General features: G+C 59.0%; 1 protein-coding gene across 1 annotated transcript in view; it reads right to left on the reverse strand.

The window, feature by feature from the left end:
* Positions 1 to 674: 674 nt before the first annotated feature.
* LOC134352706 (protein-glutamine gamma-glutamyltransferase K-like) overlaps positions 675 to 25,865 on the reverse strand; it is a 41,745-nt gene continuing 16,554 nt past the window's right edge. Inside the window, exons 4-14 of the mRNA XM_063060104.1 lie at positions 24,301 to 24,419; positions 23,406 to 23,513; positions 22,772 to 22,943; positions 21,501 to 21,639; positions 20,979 to 21,082; positions 19,897 to 19,985; positions 17,130 to 17,283; positions 16,055 to 16,339; positions 15,249 to 15,409; positions 2,874 to 3,010; positions 675 to 2,164 (exon numbers count right to left, since the gene is read on the reverse strand). Of these exons, the coding sequence (XP_062916174.1) occupies positions 2,020 to 2,164; positions 2,874 to 3,010; positions 15,249 to 15,409; positions 16,055 to 16,339; positions 17,130 to 17,283; positions 19,897 to 19,985; positions 20,979 to 21,082; positions 21,501 to 21,639; positions 22,772 to 22,943; positions 23,406 to 23,513; positions 24,301 to 24,419 (1,613 nt within the window). The 3' untranslated portion in view covers positions 675 to 2,019. The remainder of the gene's footprint in view (positions 2,165 to 2,873; positions 3,011 to 15,248; positions 15,410 to 16,054; positions 16,340 to 17,129; positions 17,284 to 19,896; positions 19,986 to 20,978; positions 21,083 to 21,500; positions 21,640 to 22,771; positions 22,944 to 23,405; positions 23,514 to 24,300; positions 24,420 to 25,865) is intronic.

A 25,865-nucleotide genomic window follows, 5' to 3' on the forward strand; every position in this document is an offset into this window, starting at 1 on the left:
TGTGATGGGACGGTGTGGAGGGAGTTTCACTCTGTGTCTGACCCCGGGGGTGCGTGATGGGAAGGTGTGGAGGGAGATTCACTCTGTGTCTGACCCCGGAGGTGTGTGATGGGACGGTGTGGAGGGAGTTTCACTCTGTGTCTGACCCCGGGGGTGCGTGATGGGAAGGTGTGGAGGGAGTTTCACTCTGTGTCTGACCCCGGGGGTGCGTGATGGGAAGGTGTGGAGGGAGTTTCACTCTGTGTCTGACCCCGGGGGTGCGTGATGGGAAGGTGTGGAGGGAGTTTCACTCTGTGTCTGACCCCGGGAGTGTGTGATGGGACGGTGTGGAGGGAGTTTCACTCTGTGTCTGACCCCGGGGGTGCGTGATGGGAAGGTGTGGAGGGAGATTCACTCTGTGTCTGACCCCGGAGGTGTGTGATGGGACGGTGTGGAGGGAGTTTCACTCTGTGTCTGACCCCGGGGGTGCGTGATGGGAAGGTGTGGAGGGAGCTTCACTCTGTGTCTGAGTGTGTGACAGGATGGTGCAGAGGGAGCCTGAGGCGTGCAAAGATTGAAATTTGAAAGTAGGTTGATTATCGAAGTACATATATACACCATATATAACTCTGAGAATCATTTATTTGCGGGCATTCTGAATAAATCAATTATAGAGTAATACCCATAATGGAATTAGTTAAAGTCCGAACCAACTTGGGTGTTCAACCAGTGAAGAAAAGTCAACAAACTGCAAATATATAAAGAGGAAATAATAATAATATATAAATAAGCAATAAATACTGAGATCATGACATGAAGAGTCCTTGAAAGTGAGTCGATTGGTTCTGGGAACATTTCAATGATGGGGCATGTGAGGTTGAGTGAAGTTTTCCCTGTGGTTCAAGAGCCAGTGGTTGAGGGGTGGTAACTGTTCCTGAACCTGGTGTTGTGAGTCCTGAGGCTCCTGTACCTTCTCCCTGATAACAGCAGCAAGAAGACAGCATGACCTGGGTGGTGGGGGTCCCTGACGATGGATGCTGCTTTCCTGCGACGATACTCCATGTCGATGTGCTCAGTGGTGGGGAGGGCTTTACCCATGACGGACTGGGCCCCTATCCACAACTTTTTGTAGGATTTTCCATTCGAAGGCATTGGTGTTCCCACACCAGGCTGTGATGCAGCCAGTCGAAATACTCTCCACTGCCAACCTGTGGAAGTTTGTCAAAGTTTTAGATGCCATGCCAAATCTTTGCAAACCTTTAAGAGACACTGCTGTGTTTTTCTCGTGATTGTTCTTCCAAGCTAGGCCCGGGACAGGTCCTCTGAATAATGACAGTGACAAATTTAAACTTGCTGATCCTCTCCACCTCTGGTCCACCGATGAGGACCAGCTGATAGACCTCTGAAGTCAATCGTCAGCTCCTCGGTCTTGCTGACACTGAGTGAGAGGTCATTGTGACATCACCCAGCCAGATATTGAATCCCGCTCCTGTATGCTGAATTATCTCAACCCTTGATTTGTCCTACGACAGCAAACTTGAAAATGGCATTGGAGCCATGCTTAGCCTCACAGTCATGGGTGTCGAGTGAGTCGAGCGGGGGGCTGAGCACCCAGCCCTGCAGTGCTCCTGCCTGGGCTGATGGAGATTGCGGAGGAGATGTTGCACTGATCCGAACTGACTGGGTCTGCAATGGGGAATTGAGAAAGAACATAATACAAAATCTGAACTTGCTGAATTGATTTTATTGGAAAAATCCACAGACGAAACAACTGGTCCTGAGCAGCTGCACGAAGAGAGAGGTGCTCACAGACCAGACAACTAAATACTGTGCTTGGACACTTAAGTTCGAGCTGAAGTTCAGATGTACAGGAGGGGGAAGGGTTGGGGGGGTAGGGGCAGTCGGGCTGGATGGGCCCCACCCTCGAAAAGTGCTTCCGAACACAGTCACATTGCAGGACGTTGGCCATCTGACCGGGGGGTCAGGCTCGGGGCTCCGGGCCTCTGCGCCGTTGCTGCCGGCCCCGCGTGCACCCCCTCCTCAGGCATCCCGCACCTCGAGCTCGGCCACACCGTGCACCTGAGTCAGCTGCGGAGAGTCCAGGCTGCAGACCAGCTTCCGCCGGCCCGCCCGGCGGGGCAGGAGGGTCTCCGTCACCGTCACCGTCCCCTGCCGCGGCACGTTCCTGGCGGGGGGGGGAGGAAGGGGCACCGTGAGTGAGAGAGCGAGAGAATGGGAGGGAGAGGGAGAGGGGGAGGGGAGAGGGGAGGGGAAGAGGAGGGGAGAGAGGGAGGAGAGAGAGGGGATGTCAGGGGGGAGTGGGAGAGGGAAGAGAAGGGAAGACAGTAGAGAGAGGGGGAGAGGGCTGGACTAGGGGAGGGGAGGGAGAAGAGGAGGGGAGGAGAGGGGAATGGATAGAGGGGACTGGAAGGGGTGACGGAGTTGGGTAGTGTGTTGGGGACAGAGAGAGGGGTGACAGCCCAGGCCTCTTCTCCCATCCCAATCCTCACCCACCGAGCAGTCCAACCAGCCCCTCCCTCAATGCCCATTCTCTCCCCCTCTCTCCACCCCTCCCTTGCCTGTCCCCACCTGACTCCTCATCTTAAACACACATCCCTACCGCCTCCTCCCCCTCTTCACCATCCTCCTCACTACTGCCTCCTCCCCCACCTCTACCTCATCCTCCCTCTTCCTCCCTCATCTCCTTCCCCCTTCACCATCCTCCTCATTCGCCCTCCTCCCCCACCTTTACCTCATCTCCTTCCCACTCCTCCACATCCCCTCCCTGTCCTCTCCTCTCACCTCCTCCACACCCCCTCCTCCTCCCTCCTCACAACCTGCTCCCCCTCTCACCTCCTCCTCCCTCCAACCACCTCCTCCTCACTGCCACTCACCCGACTTTGTAGGCCTTCGGACCTTGCAGGCCAGCCCCCTCGAATCGCAGGACCACCCCCGAGAGGGAGATGGGCAGGGGGTTCTTCAGACACACCTCTACCTTCACCGCCTTTCCCACCACGGCAACACCCAGCGGCTGGATCGGGCGGGGGCGGGTGGGGGGGAGAAAGAAGGTGTGTTAAACCCAGAGATACCCTCATCGTCTCATCATTGCTGCAGAGGTGCTGAAGCCGGGGTAGGGAGGGGTGGGGGAATGCGGGGTGGGGAATCTCAGGCCTTTGTCTCAGGTCAGTGGCAACTCAATTACTTCTGCAGGATATTGATCCTGGGCAGGGGTCAGGTGAGAGCTTCTGAGGGGGAAGCACTTTGGGGACAGTGACCACGACACCCCCAGTTCCCACCATAGCCTTGGGTAAGAATAGGAACAGGCAGTATGGGAGTTTATTTTAGGGTGGAGGGCCATTTACGAGGGTATTAGGCGGGGACTGGGGGCATAAACCGGGAGCAGATATTCTCAGGGAAAATGAGAGGTTTGCTCAGGGAGCCTCAGGTTTGACTGTGTTTACCCCACTGGGAAAAGATGTTCAGGTGGTAGATAGCCAATAGGTGCAGGAGTAGGACATTCGGCCCTTCGAGCTAGCACCGCCATTCACTGTGATCATGGCTGATCATCCACAATCAGTATCCCATTCCTGCCTTCTCCCTCTACCATCTTTAAGAGCTCTATCTAACTCTTCCTTGAAAGCATCCAGAGAATTGGCCTCCACTGCCTTCTGAGGCAGAGCATTCCACAGATCCACAACCCTCTGGGTGAAGAAGTTTTTCCTCAACTTCGTTCTAAATGGCCTACCCCTTATTCTCAAATTGTGGCCTCTGGTTCTGGACTCACCCATCAGTGGGAACGTGCTTCCTGCCTCCAGCGTGTCCAATCCCTTAATAATCTTATATGTTTCAATCAAATCCCCTCTCATCCTTCTAAATTCCAGTGTATACAACCCCAGTTGCTCCAATCTTTCAACATATGACAGTCCCGCCAACCCGGGAATTAACCTTGTGAACCTACGCTGCACTCCCTCAATAGCAAGAATGTCCTTCCTCAAATTTGGAGACCAAAACTGTACACAATACTCCAGGTGTGGTCTCACCAGGGCCCTGTACAACTGCAGAAGGACCTCTTTGCTCTTATACTCAACTCCCCTTGTTATGAAGGCCAGCATGCCATTAGCTTTCTTCACTGCCTGCTGTACCTGCATGCTTACTTCCAGTGACTGATGAACAAGGACACCTAGATCTTGTTGTGCTTCCCCTTTTCCTAACTTGACACCATTCAGATAGTAATCTGCCTTCCTGTTTTTGCCACCAAAGTGGATAACCTCAAATTTATCCTCATTAAACTGCATCTGCCATGCATCTGCCCACTCACCCAGCCTGTCCAGGTCACCCTGCATTCTCATAACATCTTCCTCACATTTCACACTGCCACCCAGCTTTGTGTCATCAGCAAATTTGCCAATGTTACTTTTAATCCCTTCATCTAAATCATTAATGTATATTGTAAATTGCTGCGGTCCCAGCACCGAGCCTTGTGGTACCCCACTAGTCACTGCCTGCCATTCTGAAAGGGACCCGTTAATCCCTAGGGATAGAATCACAGAGAAGTACGGCACAGAAACAGGCCCTTCGGCCCATCTAGTCCATGCCAGAAGCATTTAAACTGCCTACACCCATCGACCAGCACCGGGACCTTAGGCATCCACAGTCCTCCCATCCAAACTTCTCTTAAATGTTGAAATCGAGCTCACATGCCCCACTTGTGCTGGCAGCTCGTTCCATACTCTCACCACCCTCTGAGGGAAGAAGTTTCCCCTCATGTACCCCCTCATGTTCTTCTTTAAACTTCTCACCTTTCACCCTTAACCCATGACCTCTGGTTGTAGTCCCACCCTTAACCCACCCCTGTGGAACATCTAGTCAAGAGGCAGGAGGAAGATTTAGGGAAGGAAGCAAAGTCCCTTGAGAGTTGTAAGATTGCCAAGAAGGGACTTGGGAGAGCAAGGAGGGACATGAGAAGACCCTGCGAGTAGATTAAGAGAAGCCCCAAGTTGTCCTACACGTACTTGAGGAACAGGAGGATGACTAGAGTGAGGGTTGGACTGATCAGGGATACAAGGAGAACCTGGAGCCAGGATTCGGAGGAAGTAGAGGAGGGTCCTTGAAGAATTCCTTGTTTCAATATTCAAGGAGAAGCACCTTGACGAACTCAAGGACAGTGTAGGACAGGCTGATGTGTCGGGACATGTCGAGGAAGAGGATGTGGTAGAACTTTTGAAAGCCATTCAGACATAGAAGGCCTTGGGGCCAGACGGGATAAAACCGCGGTTATTATGGAAAGCAAGATTGCTGGGGTATTCAAGACAAACTGTGTGTCCCCACTTGCCACAGGAACAGTACCAGAGAGCTGGAGCGTGGCTGATGTTATGCCTTTGTCCAAGAAAGGTCATGGGGACAATCGTGGCAATTATAGACCGGTGAGTCTCATTCCAGTGCTGGGCAAACTATCGGAGTGGATTCCCCGAGAGAGGATTGCCAAGCATAGTTGACTGGGGGAGAGTCCGCATGGCTTTGTGAGGGGCAGCTTGCGCCTCACGACCCTGGAGGTCGTTTTCAAGGAAGTGACAAAGCAAATTGGCGGAGGTAGAGCAGTGTAGATGGAGTTTAGTGAGCCATTTGTTATGGTTCCCCACGGTAGACTCATTCAGAAAGTCAGGAGGCAGGGGATCCAGGGAGATCTAGCTGAATGGACTGGGAATTGGTCTGGCCACAGATGGAGGACACTCTGCCCGGAGGTCGGTGGCTTGTGGTATTCTGCTGGGACCCCTACTCTTTGTGACTTTTATGAATGACTTGGATGAGGAAGTGGAGGTGTGAGTCTGCAGATGACGAGAAGGTTGGTGGTGCTGCGGACACTGACGGGATGCAGAGCTGGGCTGAGGAGTGGCAGCTGGAGTTCAGAGAAGTTTTAGGCGATTCACTTTGGAAGGTCGAACGTGAAAACAGAGCACAGGGATAATGACAGAATTATTAGCAACGCGGAGGAATGGGGGGATCTTGCAGTCTGTGCCCACAGATCTCTCAAGGTTACCGTGCAAGTCGATAGAGCTGAAGGTAAAGGTGTGTACAGTACGTCACCACGTACAACCCTGAGATTCATTTTCCTGCGGGCATACTCAGCAGCTAGGGTGGTTAAGAAGGCGTACGGTATGTTGATCTTGGTTAGTCAGGGGATTCAGTTCAGGAGCTGTGGGCTTGATTAAATCCTGGTTAGGCCACACCTAACTGTGTTCAGTTCTGGTCACCTCATTATAGGGAGGGTGTGGAAGCTTTCGAGAGGGTGCAGAGGAGATTCACCAGGACGCTGCCTGGATTAGAGAGCACGTCTCAGAAGGAAAGTTTGAGAGAGCGAGGGCTTTGCTTTTTGGAGCGAAGGAGGATGGGAGGAGACTTGGTGGAGGTGTACAAGGTGATAATAGACATTGATCAAGTGGAGAGCCAGCGCCTTCTTCCCAGGGCAGCAATGTCCAGTACCAGAGGACGTCCTTTTAAGGTGGATGGAGGAGAATTTAAGGGTGATGTCACAGGGTAGATTTTCTTTTTAACACAGGGAATAGTGAGTGCCTGGAATGCAATGCCAGGGCTAGGGGTAGAGGCAAGAACGTTAGAGCCATTTAATAGACTCTCAGGCAATGGAGGGTGTAGGAGGGAAGGGTTAGATTGATCTTGGTGTAGGTTGAAAGGCTGGCACAACATTGTGGGCCGAAGGGCCTGTGTTCTACATTCCTGTGAGTCTAATGACAGCTGAGTTGCTGTAGGGGGTCCTGAGGGTTAAAGTCTACAAGTATTTGGAAAGACGGGTCGGTCAGGGAGAGTCAGCCCCTCATTGTGTGTGGGAGTTCGCGGATCTGACTGAAGCAGTGACCAAGAGGATCGATGAGGGCAGGGTGGTAGACGTGGTCTACATAGACCTCACAGTAAAGCCTTTGCTAAGGTCCCACATGGCCGGCTGCTCTGGAAGGTTCAGTCACAGGGGAGCCGGACAACTGGACATACAACGGGCTCGATGGAAGGAATCAGAGGGAGAGGGTGGGAGGTTGTTTCTCGGACTGGAGACCCCGTGACGAGCGGTGTTCCCCAGGGTTTGGGGCTGGGTCCATTTCTGTTTGTTATCTGTACGAGCAGGTACAAGGCAGGGTTAGTAAGTTTGCGGATGGGGAGTTGTGGATGGTGGTGATAGGAGGCACGGGACGGGAGCTGGGGGGTTGTGGATGGTGGTGATAGGGGGGCACGGGACAGGAGCTGGGGGGTTGTGGATGGTGGTGGAGGGAGGCACGGGAAGAGGGGATGGGGGTTGTGGATGGTGGTGATAGGGGGGCACGGGACAGGAGTTGGGGGGTTGTGGATGGTGGTGGAGGGGGGCCACAGGACGGGAGCTCGGTGTTTGTGGATGGTGGTGGAGGAGGGCACGGGACGAGGGGATAGGGGGTTGTGGATGGTGGTGGAGGGGGGGCACAAGACGGGAGCTGGGGGGTTGTGTATGGTGGTGATAGGGGGCACGGGACGGGAGCTGGGGGTTTGTGTATGGTGGTGGAGGAGGGCACGGGACGAGGGGATAGGGGGTTGTGGATGGTGGTGATAGGAGGCACGGGACGGGAGCTGGGGGGTTGTGGATGGTGGTGATAGGGGGCACGGGACGGGAGCTGGGGGGTTGTGGATGGTGGTGATAGGGGGGCACGGGACGGGAGCTGGGGGGTTGTGGATGGTGGTGATAGGAGGCACGGGACGGGAGCTGGGGGGTTGTGGATGGTGGTGATAGGGGGGCACGGGACAGGAGCTGGGGGGTTGTGGATGGTGGTGGAGGGAGGCACGGGAAGAGGGGATGGGGGTTGTGGATGGTGGTGATAGGGGGGCACGGGACAGGAGTTGGGGGGTTGTGGATGGTGGTGGAGGGGGGCCACAGGACGGGAGCTCGGTGTTTGTGGATGGTGGTGGAGGAGGGCACGGGATGAGGGGATAGGGGGTTGTGGATGGTGGTGGAGGGGGGGCACAAGACGGGAGCTGGGGGGTTGTGTATGGTGGTGATAGGGGGCACGGGACGGGAGCTGGGGGTTTGTGTATGGTGGTGGAGGAGGGCACGGGACGAGGGGATAGGGGGTTGTGGATGGTGGTGATAGGAGGCACGGGACGGGAGCTGGGGGGTTGTGGATGGTGGTGATAGGGGGCACGGGACGGGAGCTGGGGGGTTGTGGATGGTGGTGATAGGGGGCACGGGACGGGAGCTGGGGGGTTGTGGATGATGGTGATAGGGGGCACAGGACGTGAGCTGGGGGGGTTGTGGATGGTGGTGGAGGGGGGCACGGGACGGGAGCTGGGGGGGTTGTGGATGGTGGTGGAGGGGGGCACAGGACGGGAGCTGGGGGGTTGTGTATGGTGGTGATAGGGGGCACGGGACGGGAGCTGGGGGTTTGTGGATGGTGGTGGAGGGGGGGCACAGGACGGGAGCTGGGGGGTTGTGGATGGTGGTGGAGGGGGCACGGGATGGGAGCTGGGGGGGTTGTGGATGGTGATAGAGGAGGGCACGGGACGAGGGGATAGGGGGTTGTGGATGGTGGTGATAGGGGGCACGGGATGGGAGCTGGGGGTTTGTGGATGGTGGTGATAGGAGGCACGGGACGGGAGCTGGGGGGGTTGTGGATGGTGGTGGAGGGGGGCACAGGACGGGAGCTGGGGGGTTGTGTATGGTGGTGGAGGAGGGCACGGGACGGGAGCTGGGGGTTTGTGGATGGTGGTGATGGGGGCACGGGATGGGAGCTGGGGGGGTTGTGGATGGTGATAGAGGAGGCACGGGACGAGGGGATAGGGGGTTGTGGATGGTGGTGATAGGAGGCACAGGACGGGAGCTGGGGGGGTTGTGTATGGTGGTGGAGGGAGGGCATGGGACGAGGGGATAGGGTGTTGTGGATGGTGGTGATAGGAGGCACGGGACGAGGGGATAGGGGGTTGTGGTTGGTGGTGGAGGGGGGGGCACAGGATGGGAGCTGGGGGGTTGTGGATGGTGGTGATAGGAGGCACAGGACGGGAGCTGGGGGGGTTTGTGTATGGTGGTGGAGGAGGGCACGGGACGAGGGGATAGGGGGTTGTGGATGGTGGTGATAGGAGGCACGGGACGAGGGGATAGGGGGTTGTGGATGGTGGTGGAGGGGGGGCACAGGACGGGAGCGGGGGGGTTGTGGATGGTGGTGGAGGGGGGGCACAGGACGGGAGCTGGGGGGTTGTGGATGGTGGTAGAGGGGGGTACGGGACGGGAGCTGGGGGGATTGTGGATGGTGGTGGAGGGAGGGCACGGGACGAGGGGATGGGGGTTGTGGATGATGGTGGAGGGGGGCACGGGACGGGAGCTGGGGGGGTTGTGGATGGTGGTGGAGGGGGCACGGGACGAGGGGATGGGGTTGTGGATGATGGTGGAGGGGGGCACGGGACGGGAGCTGGGGGGGTTGTGGATGGTGGTGGAGGGGGGCACGGGACGGGAGCTGGGGGGGTTGTGGATGGTGGTGATAGGGGGCACGGGACGAGGGGATAGGGGGTTGTGGTTGGTGGTGATGGGGGCACGGGATGGGAGCTGGGGGGGTTGTGGATGGTGGTGATAGGGGGCACGGGACGAGGGGATAGGGGGGTTGTGGTTGGTGGTGATGGGGGCACGGGACGGGAGCTGGGGGGGTTGTGGATGGTGGTGATAGGGGGCACGGGACGAGGGGATAGGGGGTTGTGGTTGGTGGTGATGGGGGCACGGGATGGGAGCTGGGGGGGTTGTGGATGGTGGTGATAGGAGGCACGGGACGGGAGCTGGGGGGGTTGTGGATTGTGGTGATAGGGGGCACGGGACGAGGGGATAGGGGGGTTGTGGTTGGTGGTGATGGGGGCACGGGACGGGAGCTGGGGGGTTGTGGATGGTGGTGATAGGAGGCACGGGACGGGGATGGGGGTTGTGGTTGGTGGTGATAGGGGGCACGGGACGAGGGGATAGGGGGTTGTGGTTGGTGGTGATGGGGGCACGGGATGGGAGCTGGGGGGGTTGTGGATGGTGGTGATAGGGGGCACGGGACGAGGGGATAGGGGGGTTGTGGTTGGTGGTGATGGGGGCACGGGACGGGAGCTGGGGGGGTTGTGGATGGTGGTGATAGGGGGCACGGGACGAGGGGATAGGGGGGTTGTGGTTGGTGGTGATGGGGGCACGGGACGGGAGCTGGGGGGTTGTGGATGGTGGTGATGGGGAACACGGGACGGGAGCTGGGGGGGTTGTGGATGGTGGTGATAGGGGGCACGGGACGAGGGGATAGGGGGTTGTGGTTGGTGGTGATGGGGGCACGGGATGGGAGCTGGGGGGGTTGTGGATGGTGGTGATAGGGGGCACGGGACGAGGGGATAGGGGGGTTGTGGTTGGTGGTGATGGGGGCACGGGACGGGAGCTGGGGGGTTGTGGATGGTGGTGATGGGGGACACGGGACGGGAGCTGGGGGGTTGTGGATGGTGGTGATAGGGGGCACGGGACGAGGGGATAGGGGGTTGTGGTTGGTGGTGATGGGGGCACGGGATGGGAGCTGGGGGGGTTGTGGATGGTGGTGATAGGGGGCACGGGACGAGGGGATAGGGGGGTTGTGGTTGGTGGTGATGGGGGCACGGGACGGGAGCTGGGGGGTTGTGGATGGTGGTGATAGGAGGCACGGGATGGGGATGGGGGTTGTGGTTGGTGGTGATAGGAGGCACGGGACGGGAGCTGGGGGGGTTGTGGTTGGTGGTGATGGGGGACACGGGACGGGAGCTGGGGGGTTGTGGTTGGTGGTGATGGGGACACGGGACGGGAGCTGGGGGGTTGTGGATGGTGGTGATAGGGGGCACGGGACGAGGGGATAGGGGGGTTGTGGTTGGTGGTGATGGGGGACACGGGAAGGGAGCTGGGGGGTTGTGGATGGTGGTGATGGGGGACACGGGACGGGAGCTGGGGGGGTTGTGGATGGTGGTGATAGGGGGCACGGGACGAGGGGATAGGGGGGTTGTGGTTGGTGGTGATGGGGGACACGGGAAGGGAGCTGGGGGGTTGTGGATGGTGGTGATGGGGGACACGGGACGAGGGGATAGGGGGGTTGTGGTTGGTGGTGATGGGGGACACGGGACGGGAGCTGGGGGGTTGTGGATGGTGGTGATAGGAGGCACGGGATGGGGATGGGGGTTGTGGTTGGTGGTGATAGGAGGCACGGGACGGGAGCTGGGGGGGTTGTGGATGGTGGTGATGGGGGACACGGGACGGGAGCTGGGGGGTTGTGGATGGTGGTGATAGGGGGGCACGGGACGGGAGCTGGGGGGTTGTGGATGGTGGTGATAGGAGGCACGGGACGGGAGCTGGGGGGTTGTGGATGGTGGTGATAGGGGGGCACGGGACAGGAGCTGGGGGGTTGTGGATGGTGGTGGAGGGAGGCACGGGAAGAGGGGATGGGGGTTGTGGATGGTGGTGATAGGGGGGCACGGGACAGGAGTTGGGGGGTTGTGGATGGTGGTGGAGGGGGGCCACAGGACGGGAGCTCGGTGTTTGTGGATGGTGGTGGAGGAGGGCACGGGATGAGGGGATAGGGGGTTGTGGATGGTGGTGGAGGGGGGGCACAAGACGGGAGCTGGGGGGTTGTGTATGGTGGTGATAGGGGGCACGGGACGGGAGCTGGGGGTTTGTGTATGGTGGTGGAGGAGGGCACGGGACGAGGGGATAGGGGGTTGTGGATGGTGGTGATAGGAGGCACGGGACGGGAGCTGGGGGGTTGTGGATGGTGGTGATAGGGGGCACGGGACGGGAGCTGGGGGGTTGTGGATGGTGGTGATAGGGGGCACGGGACGGGAGCTGGGGGGTTGTGGATGATGGTGATAGGGGGCACAGGACGTGAGCTGGGGGGGTTGTGGATGGTGGTGGAGGGGGGCACGGGACGGGAGCTGGGGGGGTTGTGGATGGTGGTGGAGGGGGGCACAGGACGGGAGCTGGGGGGTTGTGTATGGTGGTGATAGGGGGCACGGGACGGGAGCTGGGGGTTTGTGGATGGTGGTGGAGGGGGGGCACAGGACGGGAGCTGGGGGGTTGTGGATGGTGGTGGAGGGGGCACGGGATGGGAGCTGGGGGGGTTGTGGATGGTGATAGAGGAGGGCACGGGACGAGGGGATAGGGGGTTGTGGATGGTGGTGATAGGGGGCACGGGATGGGAGCTGGGGGTTTGTGGATGGTGGTGATAGGAGGCACGGGACGGGAGCTGGGGGGGTTGTGGATGGTGGTGGAGGGGGGCACAGGACGGGAGCTGGGGGGTTGTGTATGGTGGTGGAGGAGGGCACGGGACGGGAGCTGGGGGTTTGTGGATGGTGGTGATGGGGGCACGGGATGGGAGCTGGGGGGGTTGTGGATGGTGATAGAGGAGGCACGGGACGAGGGGATAGGGGGTTGTGGATGGTGGTGATAGGAGGCACAGGACGGGAGCTGGGGGGGTTGTGTATGGTGGTGGAGGGAGGGCATGGGACGAGGGGATAGGGTGTTGTGGATGGTGGTGATAGGAGGCACGGGACGAGGGGATAGGGGGTTGTGGTTGGTGGTGGAGGGGGGGGCACAGGATGGGAGCTGGGGGGTTGTGGATGGTGGTGATAGGAGGCACAGGACGGGAGCTGGGGGGGTTTGTGTATGGTGGTGGAGGAGGGCACGGGACGAGGGGATAGGGGGTTGTGGATGGTGGTGATAGGAGGCACGGGACGAGGGGATAGGGGGTTGTGGATGGTGGTGGAGGGGGGGCACAGGACGGGAGCGGGGGGGTTGTGGATGGTGGTGGAGGGGGGGCACAGGACGGGAGCTGGGGGGTTGTGGATGGTGGTAGAGGGGGGTACGGGACGGGAGCTGGGGGGATTGTGGATGGTGGTGGAGGGAGGGCACGGGACGAGGGGATGGGGGTTGTGGATGATGGTGGAGGGGGGCACGGGACGGGAGCTGGGGGGGTTGTGGATGGTGGTGGAGGGGGCACGGGACGAGGGGATGGGGTTGTGGATGATGGTGGAGGGGGGCACGGGACGGGAGCTGGGGGGGTTGTGGATGGTGGTGGAGGGGGGCACGGGACGGGAGCTGGGGGGGTTGTGGATGGTGGTGATAGGGGGCACGGGACGAGGGGATAGGGGGTTGTGGTTGGTGGTGATGGGGGCACGGGATGGGAGCTGGGGGGGTTGTGGATGGTGGTGATAGGGGGCACGGGACGAGGGGATAGGGGGGTTGTGGTTGGTGGTGATGGGGGCACGGGACGGGAGCTGGGGGGGTTGTGGATGGTGGTGATAGGGGGCACGGGACGAGGGGATAGGGGGTTGTGGTTGGTGGTGATGGGGGCACGGGATGGGAGCTGGGGGGGTTGTGGATGGTGGTGATAGGAGGCACGGGACGGGAGCTGGGGGGGTTGTGGATGGTGGTGATAGGGGGCACGGGACGAGGGGATAGGGGGGTTGTGGTTGGTGGTGATGGGGGCACGGGACGGGAGCTGGGGGGTTGTGGATGGTGGTGATAGGAGGCACGGGACGGGGATGGGGGTTGTGGTTGGTGGTGATAGGGGGCACGGGACGAGGGGATAGGGGGTTGTGGTTGGTGGTGATGGGGGCACGGGATGGGAGCTGGGGGGGTTGTGGATGGTGGTGATAGGGGGCACGGGACGAGGGGATAGGGGGGTTGTGGTTGGTGGTGATGGGGGCACGGGACGGGAGCTGGGGGGGTTGTGGATGGTGGTGATAGGGGGCACGGGACGAGGGGATAGGGGGGTTGTGGTTGGTGGTGATGGGGGCACGGGACGGGAGCTGGGGGGTTGTGGATGGTGGTGATGGGGAACACGGGACGGGAGCTGGGGGGGTTGTGGATGGTGGTGATAGGGGGCACGGGACGAGGGGATAGGGGGTTGTGGTTGGTGGTGATGGGGGCACGGGATGGGAGCTGGGGGGGTTGTGGATGGTGGTGATAGGGGGCACGGGACGAGGGGATAGGGGGGTTGTGGTTGGTGGTGATGGGGGCACGGGACGGGAGCTGGGGGGTTGTGGATGGTGGTGATGGGGGACACGGGACGGGAGCTGGGGGGTTGTGGATGGTGGTGATAGGGGGCACGGGACGAGGGGATAGGGGGTTGTGGTTGGTGGTGATGGGGGCACGGGATGGGAGCTGGGGGGGTTGTGGATGGTGGTGATAGGGGGCACGGGACGAGGGGATAGGGGGGTTGTGGTTGGTGGTGATGGGGGCACGGGACGGGAGCTGGGGGGTTGTGGATGGTGGTGATAGGAGGCACGGGATGGGGATGGGGGTTGTGGTTGGTGGTGATAGGAGGCACGGGACGGGAGCTGGGGGGGTTGTGGTTGGTGGTGATGGGGGACACGGGACGGGAGCTGGGGGGTTGTGGTTGGTGGTGATGGGGACACGGGACGGGAGCTGGGGGGTTGTGGATGGTGGTGATAGGGGGCACGGGACGAGGGGATAGGGGGGTTGTGGTTGGTGGTGATGGGGGACACGGGAAGGGAGCTGGGGGGTTGTGGATGGTGGTGATGGGGGACACGGGACGGGAGCTGGGGGGGTTGTGGATGGTGGTGATAGGGGGCACGGGACGAGGGGATAGGGGGGTTGTGGTTGGTGGTGATGGGGGACACGGGACGGGAGCTGGGGGGTTGTGGATGGTGGTGATAGGAGGCACGGGATGGGGATGGGGGTTGTGGTTGGTGGTGATAGGAGGCACGGGACGGGAGCTGGGGGGGTTGTGGATGGTGGTGATGGGGGACACGGGACGGGAGCTGGGGGGTTGTGGATGGTGGTGATAGGAGGCACGGGATGGGGATGGGGGTTGTGGTTGGTGGTGATAGGAGGCACGGGACGGGAGCTGGGGGGTTGTGGATGGTGGTGATAGGAGGCACGGGACGGGAGCTGGGGGGGTTGTGGATGGTGGTGATAGGAGGCATGGGACGGGGATGGGGGTTGTGGATGGTGGTGATAGGAGGCACGGGATGGGAGCTGGGGGGTTGTGGATGGTGGTGATGGGGGACACGGGACGGGAGCTGGGGGGGTTGTGGATGGTGGTGATGGGGGACACGGGACGGGAGCTGGGGGGTTGTGGTTGGTGGTGATAGGGGGCACGGGACGGGGATGGGGGTTGTGGTTGGTGGTGATGGGGGCACGGGACGGGGATGGGGGTTGTGGATGGTGGTGATAGGAGGCACGGGATGGGGATGGGGGTTGTGGATGGTGGTGGAGCGAGGCACGGTACAGGGACGGGCAGGCCAACACTCACGGTGATGAGCAGGTCGGGGGTCCGGAGTCGGAAGTTCAGCTGTTGGACAATAGACTCCCCCGTCTCACGGACTCTGCCGGTGACAGTGAACATCATGGCTGCCTGGTCCACCAGCTGCTCCAGGTATTCGTCCTGCTTGAAGTCCAGCTTCACCTCCATCTCTGCCAGGCCGCAGGGAGGGGGAGAAAAGAAAGATCAATGCACCTTTATCTCTGACCCGTGACCCTTCACATGTGCCAGCACACCTCACCTCTAAACCCAACATATCCTGGAGGCCAGTGCATCTTCACCTTTGACCCTTGACCTTTCCTAGGAGTCTGTGTGCCTTCACCTCTGATCCCTGACCCCCTCCCAGGGGTCAGCACATACTCATCCCTAACTCCACAGCTTTCCCAGGGCTGAGCACGTTTGGATGTCCCCTGACCTTCCCTAGGGGTCAGTACACCACCTCCAAACTTTTAACACTTCCCACGGCCTTGAGTGTCTTCATCTCTGACCCCTGACCCTCTCCCAGGGTTCAGCTGCCTTCATCCCCAACCCCGCACTCCTCCCAGGGTCATCACACCTGCTCCTTGGACCCCCGACCTTCTCTCAGCCTTGTTCAACTCTGACCCCAACCCATCCTAGGTCAGCACACCTTCACCTTTGACATTTGACCATCTCCCAGGAATCAGTGTACCTGTCACCCACCCGTCCTGTGGTCATCACACCTATTCCTTCAACTGCTGAGCCACTAGAGCAAGCGGTCTACACAAGTCCAAGGCCTACCAGAGGGCTGGAGGTCAGGTGTCGCGATCGCGGCCTACCATGGTTGGGCTCCAGCAGGAAGTCGCGCCGGTCCCTGTGGAAGGGCGCCTTGCAGACGCCGGTGTAGAACATGACGGCCGCCTGGACGAAGAGCACCAGGGTGCGGGTCTCGGCACTGCTGTTCCTCAGCTTCACGGTCAATGCAAAGTCCTGACCCATCTCTACGTCGTCCGGAGCGGACACCTCTGCCCCCACCTCGCCCCGCACTCGCCCATTCTCGTAAGTGTTGGGCCGGCTGCCGTGGCGACAGGCCGTTTCCACGGCGATCCGCTCCTCATCCGAACCTGGGGGTAGGAGGTAGGAGAAGGGACAGACAGTTATGGGTGGAGGCAGATATTACCATCCTTCCCTTTAGCTCCTATCCTCAGAACATCCCCTTCCTCTCCCTGTCCCTTCCAGGAGGGAGATTCCCCTCTATCCAACCCCACAGGACTGTGTGGAGGGAGCCTCACTCTGTGTCTGACCCTGGTAGTGTGTGATGGGACCGTGTGGAGGGAGATTCGCTCTGTGTCTGACCCCGGGAGTGTGTGATGGGACGGTGTGGAGGGAGTTTCACTCTGTGTCTGACCCCGGGAGTGTGTGATGGGACGGTGTGGAGGGAGATTCACTCTGTGTCTGACCCCGGGAGTGTGTGATGGGACGGTGTGGAGGGAGTTTCACTCTGTGTCTGACCCCGGGAGTGTGTGATGGGACGGTGTGGAGGGAGTTTCACTCTGTGTCTGACCCTGGGACTGTGTGATGGGACGGTGTGGAGGGAGATTCACTCTGTATCTGACCCCGGGAGTGTGTGATGGGACGGTGTGGAGGGAGTTTCACTCTGTGTCTGACCCCGGGAGTGTGTGATGGGACGGTGTGGAGGGAGTTTCACTCTGTGTCTGACCCCGGGAGTGTGTGATGGGACGGTGTGGAGGGAGTTTCACTCTGTGTCTGACCCCGGGAGTGTGTGATGGGACGGTGTGGAGGGAGTTTTACTCTGTATCTGACCCCGGGAGTGTGTGATGGGACGGTGTGGAGGGAGTTTCACTCTGTGTCTGACCCCAGGAGTGTGTGATGGGACGTCCTGTGACCACCCACCTTCCTGATACTTGTAGAGGTGGGTGATGTCCTCCCTCTCGTCGGAACCCACCGCCTTCGTGCTGATCTTGTGACCCACCACCTTCTGCTGCACCAGCAGCTTCTTGAACTGGCCGTTCGTCTGTCTCTGCCAGAAGACCTTGTCACTGTTCACCTGGGAGGGGGAGAGGCGAGCAAGCAGCTGTCAAACTTGGGCGCACGCCCAGACTCGCGCCCCGCAGCGAAGTGGCAGGTGGAGTTTAACCCAGGCGAGCACGGCCCGCTGCCCTTTGAGAGGGGACGGTCAACCGTTCCTGACAGGAGCCAGTCACAGTGTGCGAGTACAGAGGGACACACACAAAATGCTGGAGGAACTCAGCGGGTCAGGCAGCCTCTGTGGAGGGGAATCCGAAGGCAGACAATATGTTGGTCTCCGTGCGAAGGGGCCGGAGGTTCGGAATCAGGAGGATATCAGTGCTGCGGCAGAGACCACGTCTGCAATACTGTGCATAACTTTAGTCCGTTACCGAAATAATCATCAGGTGCATAAAACGTTAAGAAACAGGAGCAGGGCTTGACCAGTCAGTCAGTTCACCGTCCACCTGCCTGTGGTTTCCCCATAACCTTCATCACCCTACCATACAAAAATCTGCCTTAATGTACCGTGCCTTGTGCAAATATTCAGCTCCCAGACCTTTGTTGACACAAATGTGTATTACATTTTGATCAATTTAACAGAGAAATATTTATTTGTGAATCACGTGCTCCACTTTTTCCACAGCAGAGCCCAAAATAAAAACCAGGGAAAATTCTAAAGCATGAAAAGCTAAAAATTTGAAAACTGAATTGTCAGTGGTTCGAAGGCTCGGAACCACCTCTCGCAGCTGTTACAGCCAGGAGTCTTTCTGGACGAGTCTCTGTTGGTTTTGCACAACGGAATGGAGCGAGACTTGCCCATTCCTCCTTCCAAAACTGCCCAGGTTGTGCCAGGGTTATTCGTGGAGCAACATCGGGCAGCAATTTTGAGGCCTTGCTAGAGACGCTCGGTCGGGTTCAGCTCAGCACTCTGACTGGGCCATTCAAGGATATCAATCTTTGTCATTTGAAGCCACTCCATGGTTGCCTGTCCTGCTGGGAGACAAACTTCCTCCCCAGTTTATGCTTTTTGGCAGAGGCCGGCAGGTTTTTATCCAGGATCTCCCTGCATTCGTCTTCCTCTGTATGATGACCAAATTTAGAACCCCAGCTGCCAAAAAGCATCACCGAACCCTGAGGCTGCCTCCAGCATAGTTTACAGTAGGGACAATGTAAGCCGGCCGATCCGCAGTGTTAGATTTACACCACATGTCCCTCCGAGCGATCTGAAGGTCGTGAGTTCGAGCCCCAGCCAAGGCAGCGTGTTGTGTCCTTGAGCAAGGCACTTAACCACACAGTGCTCTGCGACGACACCAGTGCCAAGCTGTATGGGTCCTAATGCCCTTCCCTTGGACAACATCGGTGCCGTGGAGAGAGGAGACTTGCAGCATGGGCAACTGCCAGTCTTCCATACAACCTTGTCCAGGCCTGCGCCCTGGAGAGTGAAGACTTTCCAGGCGCAGATCCATGGTCTCGCAAGATGAACGGATGCTTTTACCACCGAGCATTGAGGCCAAAAAGTTCCGCTTTACCCTCATCCGACCACAAAACCTTCCTCTGCATCTTTACAGTATCTAAGCGATGCTTTGTAAAGACCTCACGGGCAAGGATATGCTCTTTCAGCGGTACCTGCAAACCTAATACAGTTCTCTGTATCAGAATAACTAACTTCAGATTTTGAATTTTTACTTTTTCAGCTTTACAATTTTCCCAGTTTTTTTTTCTTGGGGTGGGGGGCTGTACTGTGAATAAAGGAGCACGTGACTCGCAGATACTCGGTTAAATCGATCAAAAGCCCTGGTTGTAATACTCATTAATGTGAACGGAGGGTTTGGTGGGGGTGAATACTTTTACTAGGTGCTGTATTTAGTGAGCTAACTTCTACCATTTCCCTGGTTCGCTCCTCTCTGGGAAGAGCAATTTCTCCCGATCGCCGGGCAGCACCTGTGGAGGGGTTATCAACGTTTCAGGCCGGGACCCTTCCCCGGGTGCTCGTGAACGCCAGTGGCTCGTTTGCCTCCACGGACGCTGCCTGATTTGCTGAGTTCCTCCAGCAGTCTGTGCGGATTGCTGTAGGTTCCCAGCACCTGCGGGATCCCAAGCGCTTGTGATGCGCAGAGGGGCCGGGGAACTCAAGCCCGCGGCTTCTCAAGAGAGGCTGGCGAAGAAGGCGTACGGCACGTGTGCCTTTAGTAGCCGAGGGACTGAGTTCAAACGTTGGGAAGCTTCGTCGCGGCTTTATAAAGCCGGGCAGGCCGCATCGGGAGCACTGCGGGTGGCTCCAGTCGTCCCGTCACAGGAAGGGTGTGGGGGCTTCGGAGAGGGTGGGGAAGAGGTTCATTGAGGTGCTGGCTCGATTAGAGGGCGGGAGGTGTAGGGAGAGGTCAGACCAACTCTGGAGTGGGGGAGACCTGGCAGAAGTTTGTACGATTAGCAGAGGCAGACGTAAAGCCAGGGTCTTTCTTCTCGGGGTGGGAAATGTCTGCTGTCGGGAGGCAGGCAGGCGTTTAAGGTGGAGGGGGGACGGCGTATGTTCAGAGGAGAAATGTGGGACAGGTTTTTTTTTACAGAGAGAGTGGGGGGGGGTCTGGAACATGCAGTAAGGAGAGACTCATTTACATCTGTTTCTCAGCCCCCTCCCAGACAATCTCACCTCAGCGAAGATGAAAGGAGCATCATACGTCAGGTAGACCAGCCCATTGCGGACAGCTTCCAGCGAGGCAGGACCGCAGCAGTAAATGCCTGTAGCATGGGAGGGGGGAATTGCAGGGTTAAATCCTGGGAGAGCCAAATCCCATTCCCTTCTCCTGTCGCCAAGAGCACCAACCCCGTCTTCCTCTCCCACAGGTAGCACCGTCCCCGTCTCCCTCTCCCACAGGGAGCACCGTCCCCGGCATCCTCTCCCACAGGGAGCACCGTTCTCATCTCCCTCTCCCACCGGGAGCACCGACCCCGTCTTCCTCTCCCACAGGGAGCACCATCCCCGTCTCCCTCTCCCACCGGGAGCACCGTCCCCGTCTCCCTCTCCCACCGGGAGCACCGTCCCCGTCTCCCTCTCCCACAGGGAGCACCGTCCCCGTCTCCCTCTCCCACCGGGAGCACCGACCCCGTCTTCCTCTCCCACAGGGAGCACCGTCCCCGTCTCATTCCGCCACGGGGAGCACCGTCCCCGTCTCCCTCTCCCTCTCCTACAGGGAGCACCATCCCCATCTTCCTCTCCCACAGGGAGCACCGTCCCTGTCTCCCTCTCCCACAGGGAGCACCGTCCCTGTCTCCCTCTCCCACAGGGAGCTCTGTTCCTGTCTCCCTCTCCCACGGGGAGCACCGTCCCCGTCTCCCTCTCCCTCTCCCACAGGGAGCACCGTCCCCGTCTCCCTCTCCCACAGGGAGCACCGTCCCCATCTCCCTCTCCCACAGGGAGCACCGTCCCTGTCTCCCTCTCCCACAGGGAGCTCTGTTCCTGTCTCCCTCTCCCACGGGGAGCAGTGTTTCCCTCTCCTCGTATCACTGGGAGCTCCATGAGGGACAGAGAGGGTGTTCTGTGGAGAGGGAAGTTAAGGAGGCATTGAGGGCAGGACCGAGGAGGGGTGATGAAATGGGGAGGGAGGGAGAAGTGAGGGAGAATCAGTAGGGAGCGAGGGGAAGATGGAATGAGGGAAGGTTTGGTGAGGGGTATCGTTGAGGTTGAGGGTGGGATGGAGAAGGGAGGAGCACCTCTGCGTGTAAGGACCCTACCTGAGCTGGTCTCCTGGGGAGTGGCGTCAACGGCTTGCCAGCCGCCATGTCCCGCCGGCAGATCTGGCCGAGCCATCCAGCAGTCGTTCCAGACGTGGAAGTTCCTGCGAGCAGAAAGGGGTTGGGGAAGGTGTGGGGGGGGGGACAAAGAAGAGAGAGAGAGAGACCATAAGATATAGGAGCAGAATTAGGCCATTTGGCCCATCGAGTCTGCTCTGCCATTTCATCATGACTGATCCATTTTCATCTCAGCCCCAATCCCCTGCCTTTTCCCCGTATCCCTTCGTGCCCCACCAGTCGAGAATCTATCAGCCTCTGCCTTGAATATACAACTATAGACAACGAAGAAATAAAGAGAGGTGGGGGGGGGAGAGGAGAGAGGCCGTAGTGACAGGTGAACCCCCATTCTGTGGGGGACGGGATCATTCTTCCATCAAACACCCTCCCTCCCGCTCTCCTCCATCTACCCACTTCCAGCCCCTGCCCCATTACCCCCAGCCACCTGTCCCTCGGTCTCCTCACCAGATGGAGTCGTAGTTCATCTCCTCGAGGGGCTTCAGGTCCTCGTCCAGGAAGACGTCGGTGGTGAGGCTGACGTCGGTGTCGTGGGCTGAGGAGAAGTTGGTCACTGGACGGGTGGGGATCCCTAGACATCGCAGCACTGTGTGGGGGGAGAGAGAGGGAGTGAGACCCACCCCTTCTCCACACCGCCCCTCCCTCCCTCCCTCAAACTCCACACACCAAGCACGTCACACAATCACCACCATCTGCTCCAATGGTTTTGGACATGACTTTTGGGAGTGGGGTGAAACCTGTTTCCAAAACCACAGGGAGAGTCCATTCATCCCTCTACAGTCATACTAGCCCTTCAGTCTGAGCTAAACCCATCTCAGTGACTATCCCCATCATACCCACGATCCCTCTGTTCCCCAGTATTCCCCAACATTCAAGGCCCCTCTATCCCTCGATACTCCCCACCATTCACAGTGTGTGTCCTACCCTCTGTCCCTCGATACTCCCCACAATTCAGTGTGTGTTCTACCTTCTGTCCCTCGACACTCCCCACCATTCAGTGTGTTTCCTACCGTCTGTCCCTCGACACTCCCCACCATTCACAGTGTGTGTCCAACCCTCGTATACCGAGGTCCCTCTGTCCCTCGACACTCCCCACCATTCACAGTGTGTGTCCTACCCTCTGTCCCTCAACACTCCCCACCATTCACAGTGTGTGTCCTACCCTCTGTCCCTCGACACTTCCCACCATTCACAATGTGTGTCCTACCCTCTGTCCCTCGACACTCCCCACATTCACAGTGTGTGTCCTACCCTCGTATACCGAGGTCCCTCTGTCCCTCGACACTCCCCACCATTCACAGTGTGTGTCCTACCCTTGTACACTGATGTGAGGGGTCGGGGTTCATCGCCTCGGGTTTGGATGGAGTTGAGTTGGAGGGGAGTTCGGACGGAGTTGGAGGGGTGTTTGGACAGAGTTGGAGGGGTTGGACGGAGTTGGAGGGGTTGTTGGATGGAGTTGGAGGGGTTGTTGGATGGAGTTGGAGGGGTAGTTGGACGGAGTTGGCGAGGTGTTTGGATGGAGTTGGAGGGGTTGTTGGATGGAGTTGGAGGGGTTGTTGGACGGAGCTGGCGAGGTGTTTGGATGGAGTTGGAGGGGTTGTTGGACGGAGTTGGCGAGGTGTTTGGATGGAGTTGGAGAGGTTGTTGGATGGAGTTGGAGGGGTAGTTGGACAGAGTTGGCGAGGTGTTTGGATGGAGTTGGAGGGGTGTTTCCATACCTGTGGTCGTGACCCCTGAGAAGACCCAGCACTGGCCGTAGCAGACTGATCCCGTGCGGAGGTACTGGAGCAGGATCTCCACACTTCCCACCCAACTGGTCGGAGACGTCCCACCCGAGTAATCACCCGACCAGTTCCCCACCAGGACCCCCGCGTCATCCTGCGAATTCACCTGTGATTTGGGGCCGGGGTTAGGGAGAGAGGGGAATGGGGCGATAGAGGTGGGAGAGAGGGTGGGGAGGAGGAAGAGGAGAGGGAAGAGATTGGGAAGGAGGAAGGAGGGGAAAGGGAGAGGGGGGTAGAGGATGGTAGGGGTTATCGGGGGAATGAGGGGGAGAGAGGTTGGAGGGGGAGGTGGGTAAGAGAGGGTGATGGGGAGAAATTAAAATGAGTCACAAGCAACACAGTCAGCTGATAATGCACAGCAAGAGCCCACAAAGTAGAACATGATGCAGGCCTGAGAGAGAGGGGCCAAATGGCCACTCCAGGGTCTTAAGGCCCTTCAATCCTCCCTCCTAACCTCCTCCTCTCGCCCCACCCTTCCCAGCTCCCACTCCTAAACCTTCTATACTTCCCTTCCCCACCCAGCACCCCCGCACCCCCAACACCACCCCTCCTCCCCCACAGGACTCACCATGGCGGAGACTGTGCGTACGACACTGATTGCGTTCCTCCATCCCGTCACCGGAATCTGACCTTTCTCTAGGATCTTCAGGGAGGCCTCCAGGATGCCTTGGGAAAACTGGGGGAGAGAGATGGGGAGTGTCAGTATGGCCCTCCCCAGCTCAGTACCTGCCCTCCCCCTCTCCCCGTCCCCTGTCCTCACCCCCTCCTTCCCTCTCTCTCAGCCCCTCCCCTCTCCCCCTCCCTCCCCCTCTGTCAGTCCCTACCCTCTCCCCCTCCCTCCCCCTCTCTCGGCCCCTACCCTCATCCCCCCTCCTTTTGGCCCATCCCTTCCTCCCTCCCCTGTCTTCACCCCCTCTCTCAGCCCCTACCTCTGCCCCTCCCCCTCTCTTGGCCCAGCACCCTCTCCCCGTCCCCTGTCCTCACCCCCTCCTTCACTCTCCCTCAGCCCCTCCCCTCTCCCCCTCCCTCCCCCTTTCTTGGCCCTTACCCTCCCCCCTTCTCTCAGCCCATACCCTCCTCCCTCCCCGTCTGCACCCCCTCTCTCAGCCCCTCCCCTCTCCTCCTCCCTCCCCCTCTCTTGGCCCCTACGCTCATCCCCCCCTTCTCTCAGCCTATACCCGCCTCCCTCCCCATCCTCACCCCCTCTCTCAGCCCCCAACTCTCCCCGCTCCCCCTCTCTCATGGCCTACCCTCTTCCCTTCTGTCCCCTCCCTCCCCCGTCCTCACCCCCTCCCTCCCTCCTCTCCTGTCTGTGTCCAACCAACAGAGCTCTCTTCCTCACTGTCTGTCACCTCCCTCCGCACTCCACCTCACCATGCCTCCTCCTTTCTCCCTCCACCTCGCACCCCATCGCCCCCGTTCCGCCCCCCCCCCGTGGAGTGACCGTGTGGCTGGACCCCCACCTGTCCGAAGTTCCACGTCCTGACCCCGATCTGCGTCTCTGTCCCGTAGTAGATTCGTCCAGACTCGTTCAGGACGTACTCCGCCTTCTCCTTCTCCCCCTCCATGTACACCACGTCGGCTGTCAGTCCGAGAGAGAGAGAGAGACGGTCACTGAGCGTGGAAACCAGCCCATCGGCCCGTCCACTCCATACTAACCCTCTGAGCCAGCCCCCTTTTCCAGTTTCTTAAACCTGTCCTGTCCACTTTCCTGCCATTTCAGATGTTGTTAATGTCAGAATCAGCTTTATTAACATTGACAAGTTGTGAAATTTGTTGCTTTGTGGCAGCAGTACCGTGCAAGACATAAAGAAATTACCGTAAGTTCAAATAAAATGTACCTGAGGCCTCCGTGGTCAGAGATATCGCATCCTAGCTGTCTAGGTACGCAAGTCTCGGCAGTACGACATGGAGAGTGAGCTGTTGCCCATTGAGCAAGGTCCCCCTCGTCAAGCATCTGATAAACCCAAAGGAACGACAGAGACCGATACAGTTTGGTACCAGCGACATCGCAGGAGTTGCCAGTCGGCGTTGAACTCAACGTGGGACTGCCTCAGGGACCCCAGCTCCAGATTTTTCCCTCAGGGTTCACTCCCCAAGCCTTCCCCATGAGTGGGTACGGCCGCAAGGCAGCGGAGGTTTGAGATCAGAGTCTTCCTTCTCCCAGATGAGCTGCCAACCACGGCTGACGAGCCCCATCTGACCGAAGCGGCTGGTTTTAAGGCGCCAGTAACCCGCCTTCGCCCCTTCTCCTGTCAGTAGAAACTGTTCCACCGGGCTTGGTGGCTAAGCCACGCGTGAAGGCCGGGAGCTGGACTTGGTTGTCAGAGGCTATTTGAGCTGAACGCCATTGGGAGCATTTAATAGGTAGTGGGAGCTTGTCCCCATCACAACCCCCACCCTGGTTATAACAACCTGAAGGAAGGAAAATAAATAAAGAAATATTGCAAAAGAGGAACTGAGAGGTGGTGTCCGTAGACCGTTCAGAAATTTGATGGCGGAGGGTAAAGGCTGTTCCTGAATCGTCTTCAGGCTCCTGTCCCTCCTCCCAATGAGAAGACGGCATGTCCCGGGTGGTGGGGGTCTTTAGGGATGGACGCCACTGTCTTCTGGGGCACCACCTTTCGGAGATGCCCCCGATGGTGGAGAGGGTGTTGCCGACCGAGTCCGCAACCCTCCGCACCTCTCCTCCGATCCTGGGCATAGGCGCCTCCATAATCACACAGGTCGTTCGGCCCGTCTGGCCCATGCTGTCTCAGCTAGTCCCACTTGCCAGTGGTTGGTCGACATTCCTCTAAACCAGGGGTTCCCAACCTTTTTGATGCCATGGACCCCTAGCATTAACCGAGGGACCTGAGGACCCAGGTTGGGAACCCCTGGTCTCGACCTTTCCTATTCGTGGACCCGTCCAGCCGTCTCGTTGTTAATGTACGGTATCTGGGCTCAGCCGCCCCTCGTGGCAACAAGAGGGCAGAGCAAAGTCAGGATGGCATTAAACGGCAACTCCTTTGCTTACATCTTTGGAAAC

Source organism: Mobula hypostoma, chromosome 10 (genome assembly GCF_963921235.1).
Source record: "Mobula hypostoma chromosome 10, sMobHyp1.1, whole genome shotgun sequence".
Lineage (NCBI taxonomy): Eukaryota > Metazoa > Chordata > Chondrichthyes > Myliobatiformes > Myliobatidae > Mobula > Mobula hypostoma.